A 23,270-nucleotide genomic window follows, 5' to 3' on the forward strand; every position below is an offset into this window, starting at 1 on the left:
CAATAGTAAATAAAAGATGTCATATGCCAACTCGAACTCTGTAAGGTTTGAGCACTCATAGTACGTCCTCATTTTCATACGTAAGAAGCAGAGACTGAACTTTTTCAGCTGAGAAGCTGTTCCATATCTGTTAGACGCCAACGCAGAAGCCCATCACCACTGCACCACACTGCCTCTTGAATGTAATAGCGATGGGGTGGGGCAGAGCTTTCATTTACCTGGGTTCCCCAAACAGATGCACTCTATACTCTGAAAAGAATAAATCCAAGTACTTCTCAGACCAAAATTCATTTTTCATTCCTATGAGGAGACCCCGAAAACTGCCCTTCCCCTCTTTATGGACTTCTTCCCGGATTAAGGAATTAGGGGATGTATTTAAGGATAAGTGGTGGAGGGGCACCTGGGTGGCTCAGTGGGTTAAGCTTCTGTCTTCGGCTCAGGTCATGATCTCAGGGTCCTGGGATCGAGCCCCACATCCAGTTCTCTGCTCAGCAGGGAGCCTGCTATCCCCCACAACTCCCTATCCCCCCATCTGCCTCTCTGCCTACTTGTAATCTCTCTGCCAAATAAATAAATAAATATATTTAAAAAAAAGGGGGGGGGTAAGTGGTGGGGCGCCTGGGTGGCTCAGTAAGTTGAGCTATGGACTCTTGATTTCCTCTCAGGTCATTAACTCAGGGTTGTGAGCTCAAGCCCCATATTGGGCTCCAGGGTCAGTGTGGGGTGTCGGCTTGCCCCTCTCCCTCTTCTCCTCCCCCACTCGCATATTCTCTCTTAAACAAACTAATAAAATATTTTAAAAAATAAAATAAAAGGATAAGTGGAAATTGTGCATGCCCAACATGTTTGATTATCAAGGAACCAAGTTTTCAGAGGCCCAAAGCCACACAGCACTGGGCAGCTGGCCAATGTCCCGGGGGCTTGGCAGGTGGGATGGCAAATCCAGTCCTAGGCTTGGAAGTTAGCTGATTTCCGGGCAAGGTCCAGAGCGATCAGAGGCCGGTTAGGTACAAGTCTACAGATCCGTACCCTTTGTACCACCAGGTGCACCTGCCTGCTTGCAAGATACCAAGGATGGGAAAGAATGCTGAGGTAATAGCCCTGACGTCCTGTTTATTGCTGTCGCAGATACAGAGGTCCCCGCCTCAAGTCTGCCCATCTTCTGAATCATGTGAAGGTACTGGAGTCCCTAAAATATCCACATGAAAGTGAGAGAGGAGCTATCAAAATTCGACTCTGGTGGGACTCGAACCCACAACCTTTGAATCACCACACCGGGATCGGCTAGAAGTCCAATGCGCTATCCATTGCGCCACAGAGCCAGCTACTTAATCCTCTCTCAGCTCACCTCTCTGCCTACACCGCCCTTTTAGCGTTCTTTTGGTGTGGCGTCTGCCTTGGTGGAACCCTGCCCGTCTCTGCGCGCAGACTCCGGATTCTCCGCCCACGCTGCGGGTGGGGGTGCTCCCCACAACGTGCCAACGCCAGGGGCTTGCCGGCTCCCAGCCCAGACCCAGCCGCCCGCTCTCCTTCCCTCCCGGGGGTCTCCGCGGCGGGGCGGGGCTGCGCGGTGCGGACTACAACTCCCAGCGTACCGCGCGGGGCGCCGCCCGGGGCCGTCGCGCGCGCAGGGCGGGCTGGGCCGGGCGGCGTCGGGCGCGTTGGGGCTGCGCGGCGCCGTGGTCTCTGCGGCTCACGGGCCGCGGGGAAGGCGCGGGAGGCGGTGCTGCGGGCCGGCGCAGCCGGTTTGGGTTGCAGGAGGCGGGCGGGGGAGGAGCGCCGCGGACGGGCGGGGCCGGGCTGCGGGCGGGGCTGGCTTGGCGGCCGGGCCATGCAGGGCGCAGAGCCGGTGAAGCTCTGCTGAGACCCGGCTCTGCGCGTCCAGGGGCGGCTCATGCCCCCCGCGCTACCCACTACGCTGCCGCAGTCAGGCCGCATCTGGACGGGGCGCCGCGCGGCGGGGCCGACTCCGGGTGAGCATAGGCCAAGTCGGTGGGTCCCGGGCGGGGAATGTGCCCGGCTGAGGCGTGGGGAGGTGGTGGGGCCGGCTGGGGTGAAGGGGGCGCCCTGCTGCTCTGTCTCCTTGCCTGGCGCTATGCTGCCCTGGCTGCTTAGGGGCAAGGGCGGTTCGCAGTGACATGGGACGGGGGCCCGAGGGATGTCGGCATCCCCTTCCCTTCTCCTCCCATCCCCCAGCCTTCCGGGACGGGTTCCTGTTCTCTGCCCTGGCCGACTTTGGGAGCCCAGAGGTCTGAAGACCTTAGAGACCTTGGCATTGTATACGGGAGCGCTGGTTTGGTCCTACTCCCGGCTTTTGCTTTTTGAGTGAAGTGGGGAGATGGTCTGTAAGGACTCCCTGGGGTCCAGACCATGTCTTCATCCTGGCTTGGAGACCGTGAGGCTACATCATAGTCATGACCTTCAGCTCCTCCCCAGGAATAGGAGAGCCCGGAGAGAAAACTGAGTCCCATCTGCTGGCTCTTAAGCCAGTCCCTGAAGCGCCAGGAGTAGAGACCAAGAATCTTAATGTCAGTCCAGTCAGCCGTTCCCCTTCCTCTTTAGCCCAATCCCCAAAGAGTCATCGGAGTGACTTGCCGAGTGTGTTTGCAGGGGGTGACTACAGGGCCCTCCAGTGCTCCCTCAAACACCTTTCCCTTCTAGACAGTCACCTCTCAGGCACCTCCAGGCTCTAACCCATTTGCTCTGTCGCCCTCTGTGGGCCAGCAGAGGCATGACACTGTCTGAGTTTGTGAGCTGGGTGGGAGCCAGGCCCCTTCCCGGGGAGCTGCCCCTTTGGGTATTGTGGCTTGCCCTGTTCATCCAAAGACCCAAGGAGGTTCTTTGGATGAGGAACCTCCTTGGGTCTTTGGATGAGGAATCAAGCCAGAGACACTTAAGTTAATAACCCCCTCTCTCCAAGCCATTCTGGTTAGAGATCCTGGATGTTAGGGGAGTGGACTGTCCTGTTTTGGCTGGAAGGGCTTCCGAGAGCAATTCTCACTATACCCATAACGTAGAGGGGGAGGCTAAGGCCTAACATAGGAGAGAACTAACTTATCCAAGGTCACGGGGACAGTTGTAGAAGGAGATGGGACTAAGGAGCTACAACTCAGCCTCTGCCTCCTAGCCATGGAACTCCTCTTCTCAAGTCCCATGCCTCTAGCCTGTCTCTTCAAGACAGCCCTGGAAAGGGTCCCCACCCTCAGCTACCTACTTGTATGACTAAGCCTCACTACAGGTTGAACCTTAGGATCATAGTGGCTGCCTGGACCTGGAGGTAGGGGTGATAGACATTTGGCTCTACTAACTATTCTGTGCCCACAGGCCACAATGCTGCTCGGGGCATCTCTGGTGGGGGTGCTGCTGTTCTCCAAGTTGGTGCTGAAACTGCCTTGGACCCAAGTGGGGTTCTCCCTGCTGTTCCTCTACCTGGGGTCTGGAGGTTGGCGCTTTGTCCGAATCTTCGTCAAGACCATAAGGCGTGATATCTTGTGAGTATCTGGTCCAGTCCATCCAGCCCTGGATTCTCCTATAACATGATGGGCTCCTAATTCCCAAAGTCTCTACAGACCAGGTCTCTGTGAGCACAGGCCCCCTGGGCCTCAGAGGAGTAGCCTCTGCTTTACCCCCTTCCCCAGGCCCTGGTACTTGGTATCTCCATTGCCAAGGTGAAAGTCTTCTCCTAGGAGATCTCCCTAACTCGGTGCTGTTTAGCCTAGGGCAGACTTAGGGGCCCAGGACATACACTGAACTCCAGGTGTATCAAGACATCTGCAAAGGGTCCTAAGGCTAAGCAGTAGCTTGTGAGAAAATGAAGAGGAACCCCATGGGAAGGTCTGTGTCTGTAAGTCTGAGAGGGCACAGGATTCAGAGCAGGGCCCCATATCAGATGTCTGGAGAAACCTGCTCCCCAGAGAAAGTCAGGTACTGTCCAAGGGCTCTCCTGTACCAGAAACACCTGCTGCTACCTGCTGTGTGACAGGCATTAGGCTGGCTCTGGGACTCAGGGAGGGGAAGGCCAACCTAGTCTTGGGCCCAGCTTAGACTGGTCAGGGAGATAAGGAGATCCAGTAAATCCCTAAACTAACAGTACTGTGTGGGCAGAGACCCTGGCAGCCTTGCTCGCAGTGGTGTCCTAGTACTCGGCATAGTGACCCGCACTCAGAACAGGCAGCTCAGCACCTGTCATCTGAATTATTTGTAAAAGGAAGTACTGAGTGGCCACTGCCGGAAGGGTGCTAGCAGAGAGCTGTGGGAGTGTAGGGCAGGGAGACATGGCTTCAGGCCAGGGCCTTGGGGAATCAGAGAAGGCTGCCTGGAGACAAAAAGCTGTGGTTGAGCAGCATCTCCAGGTGATGGGAGCTGGGGATTCCAGCCAGAGGCACAGCATCTGAATAGGCAGAGAAGTCAGGGAACTGGAAGCTTTCAAAGGTCAGAGGAGGCAGAGGCAGGGCAGGAAAGGGGGATATTGCCAAGTTATTCTTCCTTTTTTTTTTTTTTAGTTACTTATTTATTTAAACTTAAATTTAAATTCAATTAACATAATGTTTTATTTGCTTCAGCAGTATAGGTCTGTGACTTATCAGTCTTATATAATACCCACTGCTCTTACAACATGTACCCTCCCCAGTGTCCCCCACCCAGTCACCCCATCCCCCCATCCCTCTTCCCTCCAGCAGCCCTCAGCTTGTTTCCTTAGATTAAGAGTCTCTTATGGCTTGTCTCCCTCTCTGGTTTCATCTTGTTTCATTTTTTCTTCTCTTCCCCCATGATCCTCTGCCTTGTTTCTCAAATTCCACATATTAGTGAGATCATAGGAGAATTATCTTTCTCTGATTGACTTATTTTCCTTAGCATAGCACCCTCTAGTTCATCCGTGTCATTGCCAATGGCAAGGTTTCTTCTTTTGATGGCTGTGTAATATTCCATTGTATATATATATCCCCCATCTTCTTTATCCTTTCATCTGTTGATGAACATCTGGACTCTTTCTGTAGTTTTTGCCCAGTGATTCTACATTTGGTGAAGGTCTAGGCCCAGTGCTGAGTGGGGCGCAGGGGACAAGGTGGTGAACAAGATGGAGGCTTAGCCTTTGTGGGTTCACAGGGAAGGAGACTGAACAAGTCTCAAACTTACCCTTTATTTACTGTGGCAGGGGTCTGCAAAGGTGCACTACAGGGCGGTCCCAAATGAGTTGGGACTTTGACTTGGACCCTGGAGTTCAGGAAGGCTCTGTCTGAGCAGCAGACTCAGAGCAAAGCTTCGAGGGTCGTAGGTGTTGAACTCTGGGGCCAGAGAGGACGGGGCTCCTGATCTCAGCCGGTGAAGCCTGGGCAAGCTGTGTTGCTGCAGACCCTGATTTCTTCCTCTGCACTGGGGGCGGAGTCATTGCCCAGGTGTCTGGTGTTACTCTGCAGCATCGGTGGGCCAGCACCTGTCACAGTGCCCAGCACACCGGTGCTGGGAAAGGGGAGTGTTGCAAGTGATTGGGCTCAGGAGCCTCCAGCTTGTGGGACAGCCACCTGGGCCGGGGTATCGGGACCCCACTCGCAACCCCAGTAGTCATGGCTCCCTTGCTTGCTCCCACCTAGTGGCGGCATGGTACTCTTCAAGGTGAAGTCAAAGGTCCGGCGGTACCTGCGGGAGCAGCGGACAGTGCCCATTTTGTTTGCCTCTACGGTACAGCGCCACCCCGACAAGACAGCCCTGATCTTTGAGGGCACGGACACCCACTGGACCTTCCGCCAGCTGGATGATTACTCCAGCAGTGTGGCCAACTTCCTGCAGGCCCGGGGCCTGGCCTCGGGCGACGTGGCTGCTCTCTTCATGGAGAACCGCAACGAGTTTGTGGGCCTGTGGCTAGGCATGGCCAAGCTGGGCGTGGAGGCAGCACTGATCAACACCAACCTCCGGCGGGACGCCCTGCGCCACTGCCTGACCACTTCCCAGGCCCGCGTCCTCATCTTCGGCAGCGAGATGGCCCCAGGTGAGCCCTGGGCTGTGGGGTCAGGGGAGGAGGCCCACAGGGTTTTGCACAGACCACAGCACCGCCCCCGCCAAGGCCTAGGGGAGGCTGTATGGCTCAGAGGCAAAGGCCATGAGCCCTGATATCAGACAGCGTGGGCCCTACCACTTGTAAGCTGGAGATCCCGAGTAAGAGACTGGAAATGTCTGTGACTCCGTTTCCTCACTGTAGTACCCGCCCCATATCATTTTCAAGAAGAGCCTTTGCCTGAAGCACTAACAAAGTGGCTGCTAGGTGAGCCCACAGAGATAATGGTAACCATTCCTGGTGACTAATTAGGCCTCATTTGCCTCATCTATAAAATGAGAGCAAGAATGTATTCTCTGGTCTCTGGCAAAGCTTACGTTTTCTTTGCTGCCACGTTGAGCACTGACTGAGTACTGAGCTCGGTGCTTTACAAAAGCAGCTCTCCTCTCCACAAAGCCTGGTGAGGTAGGGATGGCTCTCTTGGCTTTACAGATGAGGAGACAGACGTTCAGAGTGGCGAGAGGAGCTCACATAGGGTCACACCGAAGCAGGATTTCATCCTGGGCTTGACTGCCATGGTGGGGGATGACGGCGGGGAAGGTTACTGATGTGCTGACATGGGGAAAGGAAGGATGCCACAGGGAGAGGGTGGAGCGGAGCGTTGGACAAATCTAGAGGGAGGCAGAAGTGGAGCCGAGGGGGCCAGGACTGGTCTGTGTCCAGTGCAGGTGAATATCTAGACTGCTGCTGTGCACCGGGGAGCCTGAGGGAAGTTTCCCACCTTCTGAAGAGGCTGGAGGCTGCTGACCTCTGACCCTCCACACCTCCCTTCTAACCGGTGCCTGTGGACGAGCATGGTACAGCGTGTAAGGGCGCAGACGTCAGCATGCAGTAGAGCTGGCTTGGCATCCCAGCTCCAGCACATTCTAGCTGAGAGCAGGCCCTCCCATTCTCGGATCCTTGTCTTCTCACCTAGGAGCTGCTGTTGGCACCTACCTCCTGGGCTGTGTGAGGAGGAGCGCGCACATAAGGTGCCCGCTGGGCAGCCAGGGAGCTCTTGCTCCTGTTGGCATCTCCTAACCGGGACCCAGGTGCTTCACGTGTCCTCCTCCCTGCACACAGCCAGTCTCCCCTAACACTACGCCAGCCCTGACACAGGTAGAGGTTCTGGGGATGTGAGGTTCTCAGCCTGCCGGCCGATCGCCCCTGTCTCCCCTGCAGCCATCTTTGAAATCCATGGCAGCCTGGACCCCTCGCTCAGCCTCTTCTGCTCCGGCTCCTGGGAGCCAAGCACAGTGCCCGCCGGCACAGAGCACCTAGACCCCCTGCTGGAGGAAGCCCCCAAGCACCTGCCCAGTCGTCCCAACAAGGGCTTCACAGGTGGGTTCCCCACCCCACGGAGGGCTTCTCAGATGGGCCCAGGGCCAGAGGCCTGGGTTCTTCTGCAAACTTGCTGTGTGTCCTGGAGTGAGTCCTGTCACCTCCCTTTTTCCATCTGGGAAGATGAGGATAGTGACTATGGGGTCACTCTGAGGGCTAAAGAGCCTGTGTGTGTAAAGATGCCAGGCACGGTGCCAAGTACTCAGGAGTTCACAAAACCTGATCCTTTGACTTGTTGAACAAGGCTTCATGGCCGCCTGTCACACGCAGCAGGATCATGTGGAGCCCAGGAGACCGCTTGGTCTGAATTTCGGCTGGGGTTGGACCAGAGGCTAGACCTCCTTAAATATTCACCCAGCACCTGTCAGCCTGGAGTCCTCTCTGCATGGGCTGCCTTGCCTCCCTACCCCCTCCTCCAGGCAGCCTTCTGACCCTGCAGCCTCTCCTGCGCTCCACCCGGCCCTGTGGAGCCCCCAGTCTGCTGCACTGCCCGGAGGGTCAGAGCTGGCACTGAGTTCATCCCTCAGTCCCGCTGCTTCACTGGTGTCCTGAGCCCCTGAGCTCGCCTCTCTCTGAACTTCGGTTCCCACAGCCGTGACAGCAGGGCCAGTAACAGAATCGATTTTATGGAGCAGCTTTGGGGTTTGAAAAAGGTAGACTGGAAAGCTGGGGTGTGACAGAAAGTGCTCAGGAACTGGTCTTTGTTGGCCTCATGGTCATCTTATCTCTGTCATGTGTGAATTTTGTCTCCCTGGTGCTTTTGTTTTTTTTGTTCTTTTTTTTTTTTCTTTTTAAAGAGAGAGCGAGAGCGAGCACAAGCAGACAGAGTGGAAGGCAGAGTCAGAGGGAGAAGCAGGCTCCCTGCGGAGCAAGGAGCCCGATGTGGGACTCGATCCCAGGATGCTGGGATCATGACCTGAGCCGAAGGCAGCTGCTTAACCAACTGAGCCACCCAGGCATCCCTCCCTGGTGCCTTTTTTTTTTTTTTTTTTAAGATTTTATTTATTTATTTGACAGAGAGAAATTACAAGTACACTGAGAGGCAGGCAAAGAGAGAGAGAGAAGGAAGCAGGCTCCCTGCTGAGCAGAGAGCCCGATGAGGGACTCGATCCCAGGACCCTGAGATCATGACCTGAGCCGAAGGCAGCGGCTTAACCCACTGAGCCACCCAGGCGCCCTCCCTGGTGCTTTTGTAAGCAGCTCGAGGGCAGGGTCTCTGCCAGGGTCAGCCTGGTGTCCTCAGGCCCAGGCACACATGCTATGCAGTCATCCCAGGGCGTTCCTGGCTTCCTAGAATGTCCCGCCGGTGGGGGTGGACAGCTGGGAGGTGGCTGAGCCTCGGCCTAACTGAAAGTGACAGTCCCCGAGCTGGGCCACTGGGTGATGTAGAGACAAGATCTGCGGTGCAGAAGCTCCGTGGACACAGCTCCCGGCAGCCAGTGTCTCCCTAGCCCTGAGCGGTCTCTTCTCACAGCCCCTCATGTCTCTCTCTCTTTTTCAGATAAGCTCTTCTACATCTACACATCGGGCACCACGGGGCTGCCCAAAGCCGCCATCGTGGTGCACAGCAGGTAAGGGGTACGTGCTGGGGGGTGGAGCCCGGGAGCCCCTCCTCTTGCCTCCCCAGGGGCTTGCGAAGCGCCCTATCTGTGCCCTCCCAGGTACTACCGCATGGCCGCCCTGGTTTACTACGGATTCCGGATGCGGCCCGACGACATTGTCTATGATTGCCTGCCCCTCTACCACTCCGCAGGTAACCGGGGCCGCCCTCCCAGCCTCCCGCGCTCCGGGGCCTCGGGACACCCACCCCTCTTGGTAGGCAGCATCTTGTGGGTAGAAGCACGTGAGCATTGGAGTCAAATCTGGGTTCAGATTCAGATGTGGCCATTGACTGGGCCTCTGAATGAAAGACTGCCACACCAGTTCCACAGTGTGAGTGGCCGCGTCCCGCAGGATGCTAGGGCTGGTCCGGCCCGGCAGTTTGTTTCCTCAGGTGCACACAGCCTTGCAGCTTGGGAAGGGCAGCACAGAGATGGAATGGTTTATTCCTGCCCTCAAGGTGCTTAAAGTCCAGTGTGGATTTAGGGCAGGATGAAAAATGGGAACTCGGGGCGCCTGGGTGGCTCAGTGGGTTAAGTCTCTGCCTTCGGCTCAGGTCATGATCTCAGGGTCCTGGGATCGAGTCCCTCATTGGGCTCTTTGCTCAGCAGGGAGCCTGCTTCCCCCACCCCCCGCCTCTCTGTCTACTTGTGATCTCTGTCTGTCAAATAAACAAATAAAATCTTTAAAAAAAAAAAAATAAAAGAAAAATGGGAACTCACCTGACTTTAATACAAGAAATGGCATGGTGAGTGTGGAGACAGGCAGGGAGCAGGAGTTCAGCTCAAGAGAAGAGCCCAGTGATGGTCAGGAAGGCTTCCTGGAAGAGGTGCTCCCTAGTCAGGCAGATGTGAGCTGCAGAAGCGAGGAGAGCTAACTTGGTCCCCCTCTGGCTGAATGGCAGCCTTCTAGGTACAAGAGCAGGAGTTTGGGGCCAGCTCCAGGGCCCCCGGGACCGTCTGAGGAGCATGCCCTCGATCCCATACTGGGGAGGCACTGGGGAACCATGGGAGGTGTCTGACGAGGGGAGAGATGCGGTCAGTTAGTGCTGGAGGAACAGGACAGGGGAGAGGGCCTGGGAAAGGGCTTTTGAGGAGATAGGCTGGGCCAGAGGAGACTCTGGAAGGAGGGGTCTCCTGGCTCCCTGACCTCCATGCGCCCCTCCCCGCCCCGGCCTTTAGGAAACATCGTGGGCATGGGGCAGTGCCTACTGCACGGCATGACTGTGGTCATCCGGAAGAAGTTCTCAGCCTCCCGGTTCTGGGACGATTGTATCAAGTACAACTGCACGGTGAGTGAGGAGGCCAGAGGACGGGTATCCCTGTGTCCGCGTGACCTGTTGGCCTTGTTTGGGGACATCTGCCTTGCAGCTGAGGCCAGTCGTTCACCGAGGGCACCAATCATTCACCGAGGGCACCATTTGCAGTGTTCCAGTGGGGAGACTGAGGCCCAGGGCCCATGGGGTTAGAAGAAGGGAGAGCGGTTGCGGGCCAGCCTTATACCCGCTCTGCCCGCAGATCGTGCAGTACATCGGTGAGCTGTGCCGCTACCTCCTGAACCAGCCGCCCCGGGAGGCGGAGCACCAGCACCAGGTGCGCATGGCACTCGGCAACGGCCTCCGCCAGTCCATCTGGACCGACTTTTCTAGCCGTTTCCACATCCCCCAGGTGGCCGAGTTCTACGGGGCCACAGAATGTAACTGCAGTTTGGGCAACTTCGACAGCCAGGTGGGCAGTGAGACGGTGGAGGGCGGGCGGGGTGCAGCGTGGAATGTGGGCGCTGGAGGGTCCCACCGTCTGGTTGGGGCAACAGGGATGCAGCATGGAATGTGGCTGCTCTAGCCCCCTGCTGTCTGGTCAGGGCAGCGTGGGTGCAGTGTGGAGTGTGGGCGCCGAGCCCCCTGCTGTCTGGTTGGGGCACTGTCTGGTGTGGGCACCAGGCCTCCTAATGCTGTCCAGTCTCAGACCCAAGTCTTGGCCTTTGCAGGTGGGCGCCTGTGGCTTCAACAGCCGCATCCTGTCCTTTGTGTACCCGATCCGGCTGGTACGCGTCAACGAAGACACCATGGAGCTGATCCGGGGGCCCGACGGCGTCTGCCTTCCCTGCCAGCCAGGTCTGCCCCAGGGTTGGGAGGAGGGTCAGAGCAGGAGAGGTTAAGCCGGGAGGGAGATGGCACTGGGCTGGGCGAGTGGGAAGCCCTTTTCTCACCAGTGGCCATCACTCCGCTCTACTCTTAAGAACGACACATCATTTATTTTTTCTCCACGTGTCCTTCCATTCCTCATCCCTTCTTCCCATCAGTCCGTTGATTCACTGTTGTGTGGAGGACCCCCAGGTGGACCCTGGCTTAGCCTCTCTAAGCCCTGTGCCCGAGTCCCCTCATGTGCCATTGAGGCTGATGGCAGCGCCACCTCCAGGAGTTGCCCTGGGGGTCGTGTGTGCTAACGAATGTACAGCTCTTTAAGCAGAGCCAGGGGTCCAAGGAGCGCTGGCTCTGGTCAGGCTGTCCACGTAGAGCTCGGCCACCCTTTCGTGTCATTTGTCTTGCCATCTGCTCCGTGACCAGACATTACTGAGGGCCCCCGTGCACTGGACCCGCCAGGAGCAGCTCCCTGCCCTCGGGGCTCCCACCCCAGAGCTAGATAGGGTTTCTGTGGGAAGCGGTGTGACCAGAAGTCAGATTAAAATGCAGGGCACATTTGGGGGTGGGGAACAGGGAGTGGAAGCCACCAGGGTAGAGCTCTGCTGCCCTCTCTGCCCCCAGGGGAGCCGGGCCAGCTGGTGGGCCGGATCATCCAGCAGGATCCCCTGCGCCGCTTCGACGGCTATCTCAACCAGGGTGCCAGCAACAAGAAGATCGCCAAGGATGTGTTCCAAAAGGGGGACCAGGCCTACCTCACTGGTGGGTGGGCACCAGCCCCTTTGTGGGGGGGAGGCAGGCGGGATAGAAATGAAGGGCCCTCCCCCACCTTCTGAGAACACGGCCCCAGTCCCAACCCGCCCCGTCAAGCAGATCCTGGGGTCCTATGCGGCTGGCCCCCGCCCTGCCTCATACTCTGCCCCTGCAGGCGATGTGCTGGTGATGGACGAGCTGGGCTACCTATACTTCCGAGACCGCACGGGAGACACATTCCGCTGGAAAGGGGAGAACGTGTCCACCACCGAGGTGGAGGGCACGCTCAGCCGCCTGCTGGCCATGGCCGACGTGGCCGTGTACGGTGTGGAAGTGCCAGGTACCCGCGGGCTGGTGGGAGTTGCCAGGCATCTGTGGGGAGGCACCTCCGGGGGGCACGACCGGCCCCTCACGGTGCCCGCTGCCGCCCCCAGGAACCGAGGGCCGGGCCGGAATGGCTGCTGTGGCCAGCTCTGCCAGCGACTGTGACCTGGGGCACTTCGCACAGCTGCTGGAGAAGGAGCTGCCCCTTTACGCCCGCCCCATCTTCCTGCGCTTCCTGCCAGAGCTGCACAAAACAGGTAGGTCCCCTCCCCTGCCCCAGCTTCAGGAGGGTTCCAGGCCTGTGCTCCTAACTGGCTCCTGATGAGACAGCCTCTCATCAGCTGTCCTTTGTCCTTCAGCCATAGCGTTGCTGTGTCATTGTACACAGACCTCCCTCTGTACAAGGGAGCGGACTGAGCCCTCAGACAGAGAAGGCTCACGTACCCACGAGTGGAACGAACATTCGCTGAGTACCTACTGGGTACCTGCCAGGCTCCGTGCTAGGCCTTGGCGATTGAGGTGACTGATTCTGATGGGACCCTTGCTATCTAGGGGTAGGCAGCACAGGACAAGGAATTCCAAGGGCAAAGAAGAGAATACATACAGATGAACTGACAGAAAAGCAAATGAAATGGGTGTGGTGCCTGGGAGGCTCCACGGAGGAGGTGACCTTTGAGCTGAGACCTGAATGGAGTGGGAGACATTCTGGGCTGGTCCCTGAGACCAGAGGGCACTTGGACAGGAGAGGAAGGAAAGGAGGCCCCTGAAGCTGGAGCCAAGGAGAGCTGTGGACAGCGGCGCCAGGTAGGGCAGAGAGGCCAGAAGACTCTGGGCTGGGGAGGGCCTGGGCTGTGTTGGGGCAGCAGGGAGCCTCAAGTGTTTGAGTAGAGCAGTAACCTGTGTCAGGTGCATGTTCCACACAGCCCTCTGGCTGCTGTGTGCAGCGAGGGAGAGGGCAACAGGCCCCCGGGGAGCAGGGAGACCAGCAAGGGGCTGTTACTCTCGTCGGCAGAGAGGTGAGTGGTGGGTCCACAGTTACATAGCTGGGTGGTGCCAGCCTTCTGTCTGTTGGACCACTGACGGGTCCCCTGATGGGCAGAAGTCAGTCCTTGCTGCCCTGTCCTGACCAGCGCCCCCTGCCCCCCGCCTCTCATCAGCTGCTCATCCTTGGGCCACCTCCCTTGTGCTCATCATGTCAACCCCTGCCTTACTGAAATGTCTTCCCTGACCCATGTCACCCCTGCGAGGTGGAAGGCTCATAGGAACACCGAAAGCAGTGCAGAGTGTCTAATGGGGACACTGCTGCTGGGCCCGTGCTCAAGGCTGGGAGCCCCCGAGGTTTGGGTGACATCTGACTGTGTAGGAGAGAGGCAGGGAAGAGACCTCGGGTGTCAGGCTCTGCTGCAGAACAAGCATCCCTAAACTCCCTGCAGTGCTTAAAACAGCCGTATTTTTGCTCTAGATTATGAGTCAGCAGTTCGGGGTTAAGTTCTGCCGAGCGGTTCTTCTGTCAGCCTCACCTGGTGTGGAAGAGCTGTCATCGCTCGTGATTTAGCTGGGGGCTGGAAGGGGTAGGATGTCCTTACTTGCCTATCTGGCTCCCAGCAGGCTGCTCTGGCAGCACCCGCCTGCAGCGCCATCTGTGATGAGGATGATGTCCGGTGTGTGCACTGAGCAACGCTGCGGCCACTAGCCCCGAGCAGCCACTGAGCACTCCCCCTGAGGCCTGGCAGCTGGAGGAGCAGAATTTTACATTTGCCTTCATTTTAATTAAATGTAGAGAGTCCCATATGGCCAGTGGCTGTCGTACTGGATAGGGCCAGTCTAGGGCGGGGCATCCCTGGGCTGTCTCACCGCTGCTCTCTGCAGCTTCTTTCCCTTCAGAGACTATACTGGCAACCGGCACCCCACCTGGAGTGGACGCTGCAGGACCCCTCGAGGCCTGCGCTCTCCAAACGCTCATGTTCTGTGGGTCAAAGCAAGTCACAAGGTCACTTCGGATTCAGGTGGCGGGTGAGAGACACCCCAGCTCTGGCTGGGAGAAGTGGCCAGGCCACCAGGCGGCAGAGTGTACATCCAGGGAAGGAAGGAATCTGGCCATTTCTGGCCATCTGTTGCACCCGGCTTCAGATCCCAGCTCCAGCGCTTATTAGCTGTGTGGTGTTGGCCCTGGGGTATGCCTCGCCACCCCAGTCTTCTCCTCTGTCCCGTGGGCTGATGCCAGTGACTGAGACGTGTGCAATTTCTGTGAGCTACCACTGAGAAAACAGGGCTGCTGTTGAAACTGTTGCTCTAAACTATAGAGATGTTAAAAGCTGAAAACACGTGCAGTGTAGCAGACTCCATAAAATATGGTGGATACCGGCCCCTGGGATTTATGTGCAGCTGATGTGAGCTCACACCTGTACCTGGGAGGTGCCCAAAGCACAGAGGCCCCGAGCTCTGGCCCTCCCTCTGCTGTCACTCAGGGCGTGTGGCCTTAGAGGGATAGTTTCCCCTTTTTGGTGCTCAGTTTCCCCAGCTACAAGCAGAAGGCAGGTAGTGTGGCCCCCACCATGGTGCCAGGGCCGCTCTGAGCAACAGTACGTGATCTAATTAGCGGGAACCACCTTTGCAAAGTGTCCAGGGCTGCGCACTGCTATGCTCCGTGCCCCATTCCCGCGTCTTCCCCACCCTCTTCCTCTGCTCCTCTTCAGCTTTGTATACGGCTTCCCAGGGCTCAGGCCCCTGCCCTGCACCCTTTCTTTGACCCATCTTCCCTGCTCCCTCAGGGACCTTCAAGTTACAGAAGACAGAGCTTCGGAAGGAAGGCTTTGACCCGGCGGTTGTGAAAGACCCGCTGTTCTACCTGGATGCCCGGAAGGGCCGCTACGTCCCGCTGGACCAAGAGGCCTACACCCGCATCCAGGCAGGCGAGGAGAAGCTGTGATTTGCCCCGAGTCCCTCTAAGGGCCAGCGGGTGCTGGATCCAGAGCCCCAGCTCCCACCCCAGAGGGGTCCAGGGCAATGCCAGACCAAAGCAAGCAGGGCCCGGCACCTCCACCCCGAGGTGCTGGCCCCCTCCCCCTCAAAACTGCCAAGTGACTCACTGCCGCCTCCCCCTGCCCCCCAGAAGGCTTTCTGTGAAAGCCTCAAGTCCATGTTCTGTCTTCAAGGCCAGGTGGGGCCTCTGGCCCCAGGCTGAGACAGACCGGGCCCCTTACGATGATGTCTTGGGTAGGGCAGGGGCAAGCGGAAGGTTGCCAAACACTCTCCAGAACGCCGGGAGCTTGTAAATGGGACCAGGGCAGAAACCTCCAGACTCAGGAAGCCAGCAGAGTGGGCGGGGGCTGCAGGAGGAGGATCAGCCCTGGAGCTGTTCCAGTGTCACTCAGCACTGCCTGAGCCTCCAGGAGGATCGGAGGAGGACCGCAGCCTGCAGCGACCTGCCGCGGGCGGCCTGGATTGGGTGCCCCCCCCCCACCTTCCTCCTCTCCTGGGTGACAGCCTGGCTGCCCTTCAGGTGGGACCTTTCTCCTTGTAGGTCTGTCCCCATCACTTTCTCCATCGCAGTCCCCGGCTGGCTATGAGAGGAGGAGGGGTTGGGGGGGTCTTTCAGGGGCCAATAAACTGCCTTGACTCCCCCTAGCCTGTGTGCGCCACCGCCTGAGCTCACTGCTCCTGCTCAGGCCCCATCTCCCGCCCATCCACCCCGTTCACTCGCTCAGACTTAGGGACTCCCCAGGTTTCCCGCCCTCCACGAGTTGGCAGTGTATTTAATAGCATGGGCTTGAAAGTCCAGACCAGCTGTGTCACTTTGGAGTTTGCGGTCTAGGGCAAGTGACTCGTCTCCGTATCTGTGAAAGGAGGATTCAGAGAGCACAGGTACCCATTTTGAGGAAAGGGCTGTGTAAGCCTTTGAGGGAGAAAACCTTAACCCGGCGTCTGATCCCATCTCCAGACCCTTGCTCGTGCATTTTCCCCAGGGGTCTGGGGGCTGTGCCAGCCGGAGCTGAGCTGCCTGACCAGCTGTGGCGGAGTCCAGGAAAGCTTCCAGGGCTGCAGCACCAGCTGTACCAGTGGAGAGGCAGCTGTCTCTGAGGCCCCATCGCTGGAGTCTCACCCCGGCTGGAAACGCAGGGCGCACTGGGAACGGGTCCGACCCAGACCCGAGCAGAGCAGTAGGCGAGGTGTGCCCCTGGGCCTTGCCTTCACTCTTCAAGCTTCCCTGCAGTCTGTCAGTCATTTGCTGAGGTCACACAGCTGTAGGGGGTGGGGGTAGGCGGCTGGAATGCAAACCCAAGCCCTGTGGCTTCCTGCTCCCCCACCGGCCTCCTGGTGTAAAAGGACAGGGGAAAGCCCAAAGAGCTTCCATTCCACCCATGCCTGCGGAGCCAACTGTGGGCCCCGCCCGAGGCCTGCAGCTGAGGGCCAGGGTGAGATCCGGGATGCCTCCTGGGGGAGTGACTCTGAAAGACAGAGGAATCTGATTCTGCCCTTGGGGGAAAATGGGGGGTAGAGCTGGAGTCCTTGCAGAGTGGTGCGGAGGGGGTTGTGGAGGGGGTTGGCAGTCATGGCTGCAGTGTCCTAGTGTGACCAGTAGAGGGCAGGCAGAGCCTGGAGAATGCCATCTTGGTCCTTAACCACTGAGCCTCCAGACAGCGGAAGGAGGGGCTGTGAATCCCACCTCAGGCCCAGGCAGGTACCCAGTCCACAGCGCCAGTGTCAAGGCTTTCATGGACTAGAATCAGACTTCGAAGACCTGGCTGACAGTGTGGCTTTTTGTTTCTTTTACCCTTAGCCCTGAGTGCTTCCCAATGGGATAGCGCCCCCAACTCAGGGAGCCCCATCCCTTCCTTGAGGTTGAGCACAGTCACCAAAAGGCAGTATAGAGTGGCAGTTAAAAGCCTCAGCTTGAACAGGCAGATGTTCAAGCTGCCAGGCTAAGCCTGTAAATGGAGCTCTAGGATAACTGAGCTTGCGTTGTGCCTGGAGGTCTCTTAACATGCGGTCTCGTGCTGATGTCTGCTCAGTACATAGCAGTTACAAGATTTTAAAAAGATCTATATTCAGGTGTTAAGACCCCAGACTAGGCCTGAGTTGACCACCTCCACACCGATCCCCCGAACCCCCTTGAAGGGCCTTGGGAGCTCGCCCATCTGCCTCTGATCATCCTCACCACAGCCTTGTGAGTCACCACGCACACGCAGCAGATCTCAGTGTGTGCTTGTGAAGTTAACGGCAGCTACTGCTTATTGGGCGTTTCCTGACATTTATATGGTGTTTCATGGTTTACAAAGTGTCCTGTAAGTTCATCTATGGAGCCGACTGTAAAGGCGGGGTAGGGAGAGGGGGGGGAGGGGTGCGGCAGAGGCGGTGCAGGGTTTGAGCAAGACAGACCAGGGAGCAGACGGGACGGAGAGAGGGAGCTAGCGAGTGAAGAGGCAGAGTGTGTGTGGTGTTAGCTGTACCTCTATTAACCCAGCACCCCGGTGAGGCGGGCAGCCCTGTTTCCTGGTCAGCGAGGTTTTCAAGGAAGAGGTATCCAAAACTGGGGAGAGAAGAGTGTCCCAGACAAAAGGCCTGGGAGTGCGTGGCGAGCAGGGAGGCTGCAGGGGAGTGTGGGGCAGAGCTGAAGGAAGATATGATAAACGAGCCCTTTGTGGGCACTTGTCCTTGCGTGCGCTTCTGGAGACCAGGCCAGGCTAGGAGGTCCCTGCATCGGGTCAAACCCACTTCCTTAGACTTGGCTAATGGCCACCTCGAATGGAGACCCTCCTCTGTGCTAGGCGCTTTGCAACGTGCTCTGTGCCTCGGTTCTTGAAATCCATACCACAAAGCAGCTGCTGTTTTCATCCCCATTCCACAGATGAGGAATCTGAGGCTCAGGGAGGCAAAATCTCTCCCTAGATCACAGAGGCCATGAATGGCAGCGCTGGGCTACAAACCCCCTTCCCCGAGCCTCAATATTGCCATCTGCCACAGCGCCAGGGGGAGGCTGGAACGCGCCCGCCTCGAACATCCCCGGAGGTCCTACCGCCCTCAGGACGGACAAGTGGCCGACCAGGCCAGTGCTTGGAGTATCAGTTTCAATCCCTGGGAAGAAGGTTAAATACCTCCGAGGGGCCCATTGAGGCGGTGGCTGTAAGGGAGGGGGTGACCAAGTGACTTTCAAAGGGGCCTGAATGCATGGCTGGCCCCTCCCCCCCGAGGAGGGGGCCCTGCTTCCTCCAAGCCTAATGATATTCCGGACTCAGCCCTCGTCTTTGGCGGCAGTTTAACCCGAGCCTGGGCGGATTTCTTTCTCACTGATCTCAGCTTGACACCCAATTAGCACAAGAATGGGAGGAGGAAGCCTGCGAGAGGCGCCTCCCAGCCTCCCGGGGCGCACGAGGGGAGCAGGCGGGAAGACAAAGGGCAGCGGGCAGGGGGGCCCCCCGCGCCCTCGGCTCCCCCTGCAGACCCTGCCATTGTCTCCCGGGTTGCTTCTGAGGGGCTGGAGGCCAACGCCCGGGCTGGCCGGACTGCTGGAGGGGACTGGGGATGGGGCCTAAGCCCTTCTTCTGCATCGATCCCAGGGAAGGCATTTGGGTGATCCGGACCCAACGGGAGGCTCCTGGGGTCAGTGATGCTGAAGGCGCTACAACCTGGGCCTGAGGCCTGACACTTAGGGGTTCTGAGCCTCGATTTTCTCGTTTGGAAAATGGGGATGAGAGTAGTCCCATGAGCTGTCAGGCAGTGCAGGTACCGCACCTGGCAGGTGTGAGGCGGGCATTCAATAAACATTCCTGGAATGACTATGTTAAACTAATATTGTTACTAATTAAGAGGTTGAGTGGGTAGGGGTGCCTGGGTGGCTCAGTGGGTTAAGCCTCTGCCTTCGGCTCAGGTCATGATCCCAGGGTTCTGGGATCAAGCCCTGCATCGGGCTCGCTGCTCAGCTGGGAGCCTGCTTCCTCCCTCCCCTTCTCTGCCTGCCTCTCTGCCTACCTGTGCTCTCTGTTAAATAAAAAAATTTTAAAAAATTAAAAAAAAAAAAAAAGGTTGAGTGGGGTAGGCTTCAGGTCAGGAGAAGGATTTTCTGAGACCCAGGCATTCACAACATGGGCTGATGATGGTAATGATGATGGTTTTAACTTTTATTTGAGAGAGAGGGAGAGGGAGAAGCAGACTCCCTGATGAGCAGAGGCCATAGGGCTTGATCCAGGGACTTCAGGATCACGACCTGAATGGAAGGCAGATGATCACCCAGACTGAGGCCCCCAGGCACCCCTAGAACAGGCTGATTTACCCAGAAGGGAACTCCCATCTCTGGGACTAAGCAAGAAGCTAGAGGAATCCCTGTCTGTTGAGATGGGAGAAGATGCCCTCTTCCTAGGTGACCCCTCCCACCTACCATTCCTTTGGATTTGGGCTTAGATGTGATTTCTGGGGAAGCCTTACCCTGATACCAGTGCTGGGTTAGGGCCCTCCTCCAGCTCCCCCAGGGCCCTATCCTCCCCCTTTAGAACACTGATCACACTACATGGTCCGTTTTTACATCTGTATCTTCTCCTAGAACAGCCCCAGAAGGGCAGGGACCTGTTGGTTTTTTTCACTGTTGTGTTCCCAGCACCAGCACTGGGCCTGGCACTTACTTAATAGGCGCTTAGTGAATGTTTGTCAGATGGCTGGCACCCTTCAAATGCTCCCTAGCTCTCGAGTTCCAGCCCCAGGAGGGGACAGTTCCCAGGATGAGAGGATACTCAGTGCATAGAGGGTGAGCTGAGATCAGAGGCTCAAGGGCTCTGAACACCTTCTAGGAAGGCCCTTATCTTGTTGGCAAAAAGAAGCCAGTGAATGACTTTGAGTGGGGAGTGGTATGTGTTCACTCACTCTCATCCTGCACTTAACCAAACCCGTACGATTACAAAACTCCTTACCTCAAGCCAAGGATCAAAGAGGGATCAAGCAAGATTTCTGCCCTGCAGGAGCTGGGTCTAATGGAAGAATCTTAGAATATTTTTGCTGAAAGTACCTTAGATCATTTGGGCCCCAACCTTCTTTAAAGATTGGGGAAACTCAGTTCCAAAGAGGGAAGGTGACCAGCCCGCACAGCGTGGTACACGTGGGGCCTTTCCATTTACCGCAGGATTCCTTTGTGCCCTTTGAGGACCAGGGCTCTGTCTCATTTGTCCTCACTTTGCCAGTGCCCTGGAACTGTGCCGAATAGATTGAAATGGCTCAGGGTTCTCCATGGAGTCAAACTGTACACTGAAGTCAAGGCCAGAATGAGGGAGATGGGAGGCAGGCAGAGCCACAGGTACAGGTTGCCGGGTGCTGGTGGTGTGGAAGACTGGGGGAGGGGGCGGGTTGCAAAATCAGCTTAGACAGGAGATGAATCCAAATCGGTGATTTGAATATGGGAGAGAATTAAGAACAATGTCCAAAGTTTCTTGCTTGAATGTTTCAGTGGATGGTAGTCATATCCTTGAAATGGGGAACAGAGGGGAGGACCTAGTTTAGGGAAGGAGCCATGTGCCTAGAACTCAGTTAGTCCTTGCTACAACCCTGAGTTAGGGGTTGTTGTTATCCCTATTTTACAGATGAGGAAACTGAGGCACAAACATGTAAGTTAAGAGACCTACTTAAAGAAAACAGCTAGGGGTGCCTGGGTGGCTCAGTGGGTTAAAGCCTCTGCCTTTGGCTCAGGTCATGATCCCAGGGTTCTGGGATCAAGCCCCACATCGGGCTCTCTGCTCTGCACGGAGCCTGCTTCCTCCTCTCTCTCTCTCTCTCTGCCTGCCTCTCTGCCTACTTGTGATCTCTGTCTGTCAAATAAATAAATAAAATCTTAAAAAAAAAAAAAAAAGAAAAGAAAACAGAAGTGGTGGGACCTGGGTATAAAGCTGGCAGGTGAATGCCTAGCTGCTGCTTTTTTTTTTTTTTTTTTTTTTTAAGATTTTTTTTTATTTGGGACGCCTGGGTGGCTCAGTTGGTTAAGCAGCTGCCTTCGGCTTGGGTCATGATCCCAGGGTCCTGGGATCGAGTCCCACATCAGGCTCCTTGCTCGGCAGAGAGCCTGCTTCTCCCTCTGCCTCTGCCTGCCTCTCTGTCTGCCTGTGCTCGCTCGCTCTCTCTCCCTCTGTCTCTGACAAATAAATAAAATCTTAAAAAAAAAAAAAGATTTTATTTATTTGACAGATAGAGATCACTAGTAGGCAGAAAGAGAGGAGGAATCAGGCTCCCTGCTGAGCAGAGAGCCTGAAGTGGGGCTCGATCCCAGGACCCTGGGATCATGACTAGAGCTGAAGGCAAAGGCTTTAACCCACTGAGTCATGCAGGCGTCCCCCCCCCCTTTTTTTTTTTTTAAGATTTTACTTACTAGTGCAAGAGAGAATGAGTTGGGAGAGGGCCAGAGGGAGGTGAATCTCAAGCCAACTCCTTGCTGAGCACAGAGCCTGGTCCAGGATTCAATCTCACAACTCCGAAATCACGGCCAAAGCCAAAAAATCAAAAGCCTAACTGACTGTGCCAGGTGGGCGCCCTGAACTCCTTGCCCTTAACCATTATATCATTCCACCATTGACCATCAGGCTACCCCACTGTAGGCTACCAATGCTGAGTTCAATTTGGAAGTGTGGTTTAGACACCCTGGGACATTTGTGTTACTCCAATTCTCCCCTGGGCTTTTGTAACCAGCTCTAGTGGCCTCCCATCTTCCTTGTTCTCCTTCAAACCATTTATACTGCAGCAAATAAGGATATTTTATTTTACTTTTTTAGTTTTTTTTTTCTTTTTAAAAAGATTTTATTTATTTTTTAATTGACAGAGACAGACACAGCAAGAGAGGGAACAGAAGCAGGGGGAGTGGGAGAGGTAGAAGCAGGCTTTCCACTGAGCAGGGATCTCAATTCGGGGCTCGATCCCAGGATCCTGGAATCACGACCTGAGCTGAAGGCAGATGCTTAATGACTGAGCCACCCAGGCGCCCCTAGTTTTTTGTTTTTGTTTTTAAAGATTTATTTATTTAAGAGAGACTGCACATGAGTGGGGAGAGGGGCAGAGGAATAGGGAGAGTGAGAATCTGAAGCAGACACGTGCTGAGCTCAGAGCCCTACTCGGGTTGGATCTCAGGATCTTGAGATCATGACCTGAACTGAAATTAAGTCAGATGCTCAACGGACTGAGCCATCCAGGTGCCCCAGGTAAGCATATTTTAAAACATAGTTCAAATGTCACCCCTTTCCCCCAAACCTTTCAAAGACCTCCCACTGCTCTTAGAACAGAGACTGAAATTCTTACCTGGCTCCCAAGGTATGATTTGGCCCCTGCCCCCTTTCTAGCTTCATCTCTCGCCATGCCTTCTGCTTCCCTCAACTTCCTATTTCCCTTCTTGGGGTGCTCCAGCACGGTCTCCCACCCAGAGTCTTTGCATCTTCTGTTCTCCTTACTGGAATGCTCCCAGAGGTTTCTCTACCCCTCACATCCACCTACTTTATTGAGGCTTTGGGGCGCAGTTCGGATCCAGCCCAGTGTGTTTTCTTTTTTGAAGTTCGTGTCACTTCAGATCACTTCCTCCGGTTTGAGATTTTATATTTATTAGTATGATTAGTTCGTTTATTTGATTACAGCTATCTTCGCCCACTAGCCTGTGAATGCCCTAAGGGCACGAACCTCGCCCACCGCGTTCACCACTGCACCGATAGCAGTCACCAAGATGACTGGTGCACGGAGGACCGGCAAGAAATATCTATTGAGTGAGTAAAACCCAAATCGATAACCAAAGGGGCGGATGGACAGCGACTCAATAGCTCAGGAGAGATTGCTGGGCTGGAAATAAAGATTTGCAGTCACTTGTAATTCAAGTCAAGACGAATGGATGTGCTCCCCAAGCGCTGTGCGGACCTAAGAGAGATTTGTAACGTGGCTCACAGGTTCTGTGCGAAGATGCCCGGGCTCCCGCCACGTTGTGGCTCGCACAAACCGCCGTCCCCCCAGCCCGCTGAAACCCTCACTAAAAGGCAGAAGGAGACCAAGACAACAGCCTCCAGCAGCGCCGGGACCTACCCGGCTCGGGTCCTTGCTCCCGGCCTTCCTCCAATAGCTGCGGAGGATGGCTCC

General features: G+C 56.3%; 1 protein-coding gene and 1 long non-coding RNA gene across 3 annotated transcripts; both read left to right on the forward strand.

Moving 5' to 3' along the window:
* Positions 1-1,644: 1,644 nt before the first annotated feature.
* Positions 1,645-15,815, forward strand: SLC27A4 (solute carrier family 27 member 4). 2 transcript variants are annotated; one of them, XM_082695858.1, is made up of 13 exons: positions 1,645-1,973; positions 3,325-3,491; positions 5,592-5,986; positions 7,214-7,372; positions 8,874-8,943; positions 9,034-9,125; positions 10,153-10,262; positions 10,489-10,698; positions 10,958-11,084; positions 11,736-11,873; positions 12,040-12,204; positions 12,299-12,445; positions 14,960-15,815. In XM_082695858.1, exons 2-13 carry the CDS (start codon positions 3,331-3,333, stop codon positions 15,115-15,117), a joined length of 1,932 nt encoding a protein of 643 aa, XP_082551984.1. In that variant the 5' UTR covers positions 1,645-1,973; positions 3,325-3,330; the 3' UTR covers positions 15,118-15,815. The 2 variants fall into 2 exon arrangements, with proteins under 2 accessions (XP_082551984.1, XP_082551985.1); XM_082695859.1 differs by having other exon boundaries at positions 1,805-1,992.
* Positions 15,816-22,822: 7,007 nt separating this feature from the next.
* On the forward strand, positions 22,823-23,223 carry LOC309846614. Its single transcript, XR_014302012.1, has 2 exons — positions 22,823-22,906; positions 23,084-23,223. It is a non-coding gene; the product is annotated as an uncharacterized lncRNA (long non-coding RNA).
* Positions 23,224-23,270: the final 47 nt, after the last annotated feature.

The sequence above is a fragment of the Mustela nivalis genome (assembly GCF_964662115.1).
Source record: "Mustela nivalis genome assembly, chromosome: 13".
Lineage (NCBI taxonomy): Eukaryota > Metazoa > Chordata > Mammalia > Carnivora > Mustelidae > Mustela > Mustela nivalis.

Excerpts from the sequence above, each read along its gene's own strand:
- SLC27A4 (XM_082695858.1), top strand. The coding sequence starts at position 3,331 with ATGCTGCTCGGGGCATCTCTGGTGGGGGTGCTGCTGTTCTCCAAGTTG. Across the intron at positions 7,373-8,873 it reads TCCCAACAAGGGCTTCACAG|ATAAGCTCTTCTACATCTAC; the intron begins GTGGGTTCCCCA and ends TCTCTTTTTCAG. Across the intron at positions 8,944-9,033 it reads GCCATCGTGGTGCACAGCAG|GTACTACCGCATGGCCGCCC; the intron begins GTAAGGGGTACG and ends GTGCCCTCCCAG.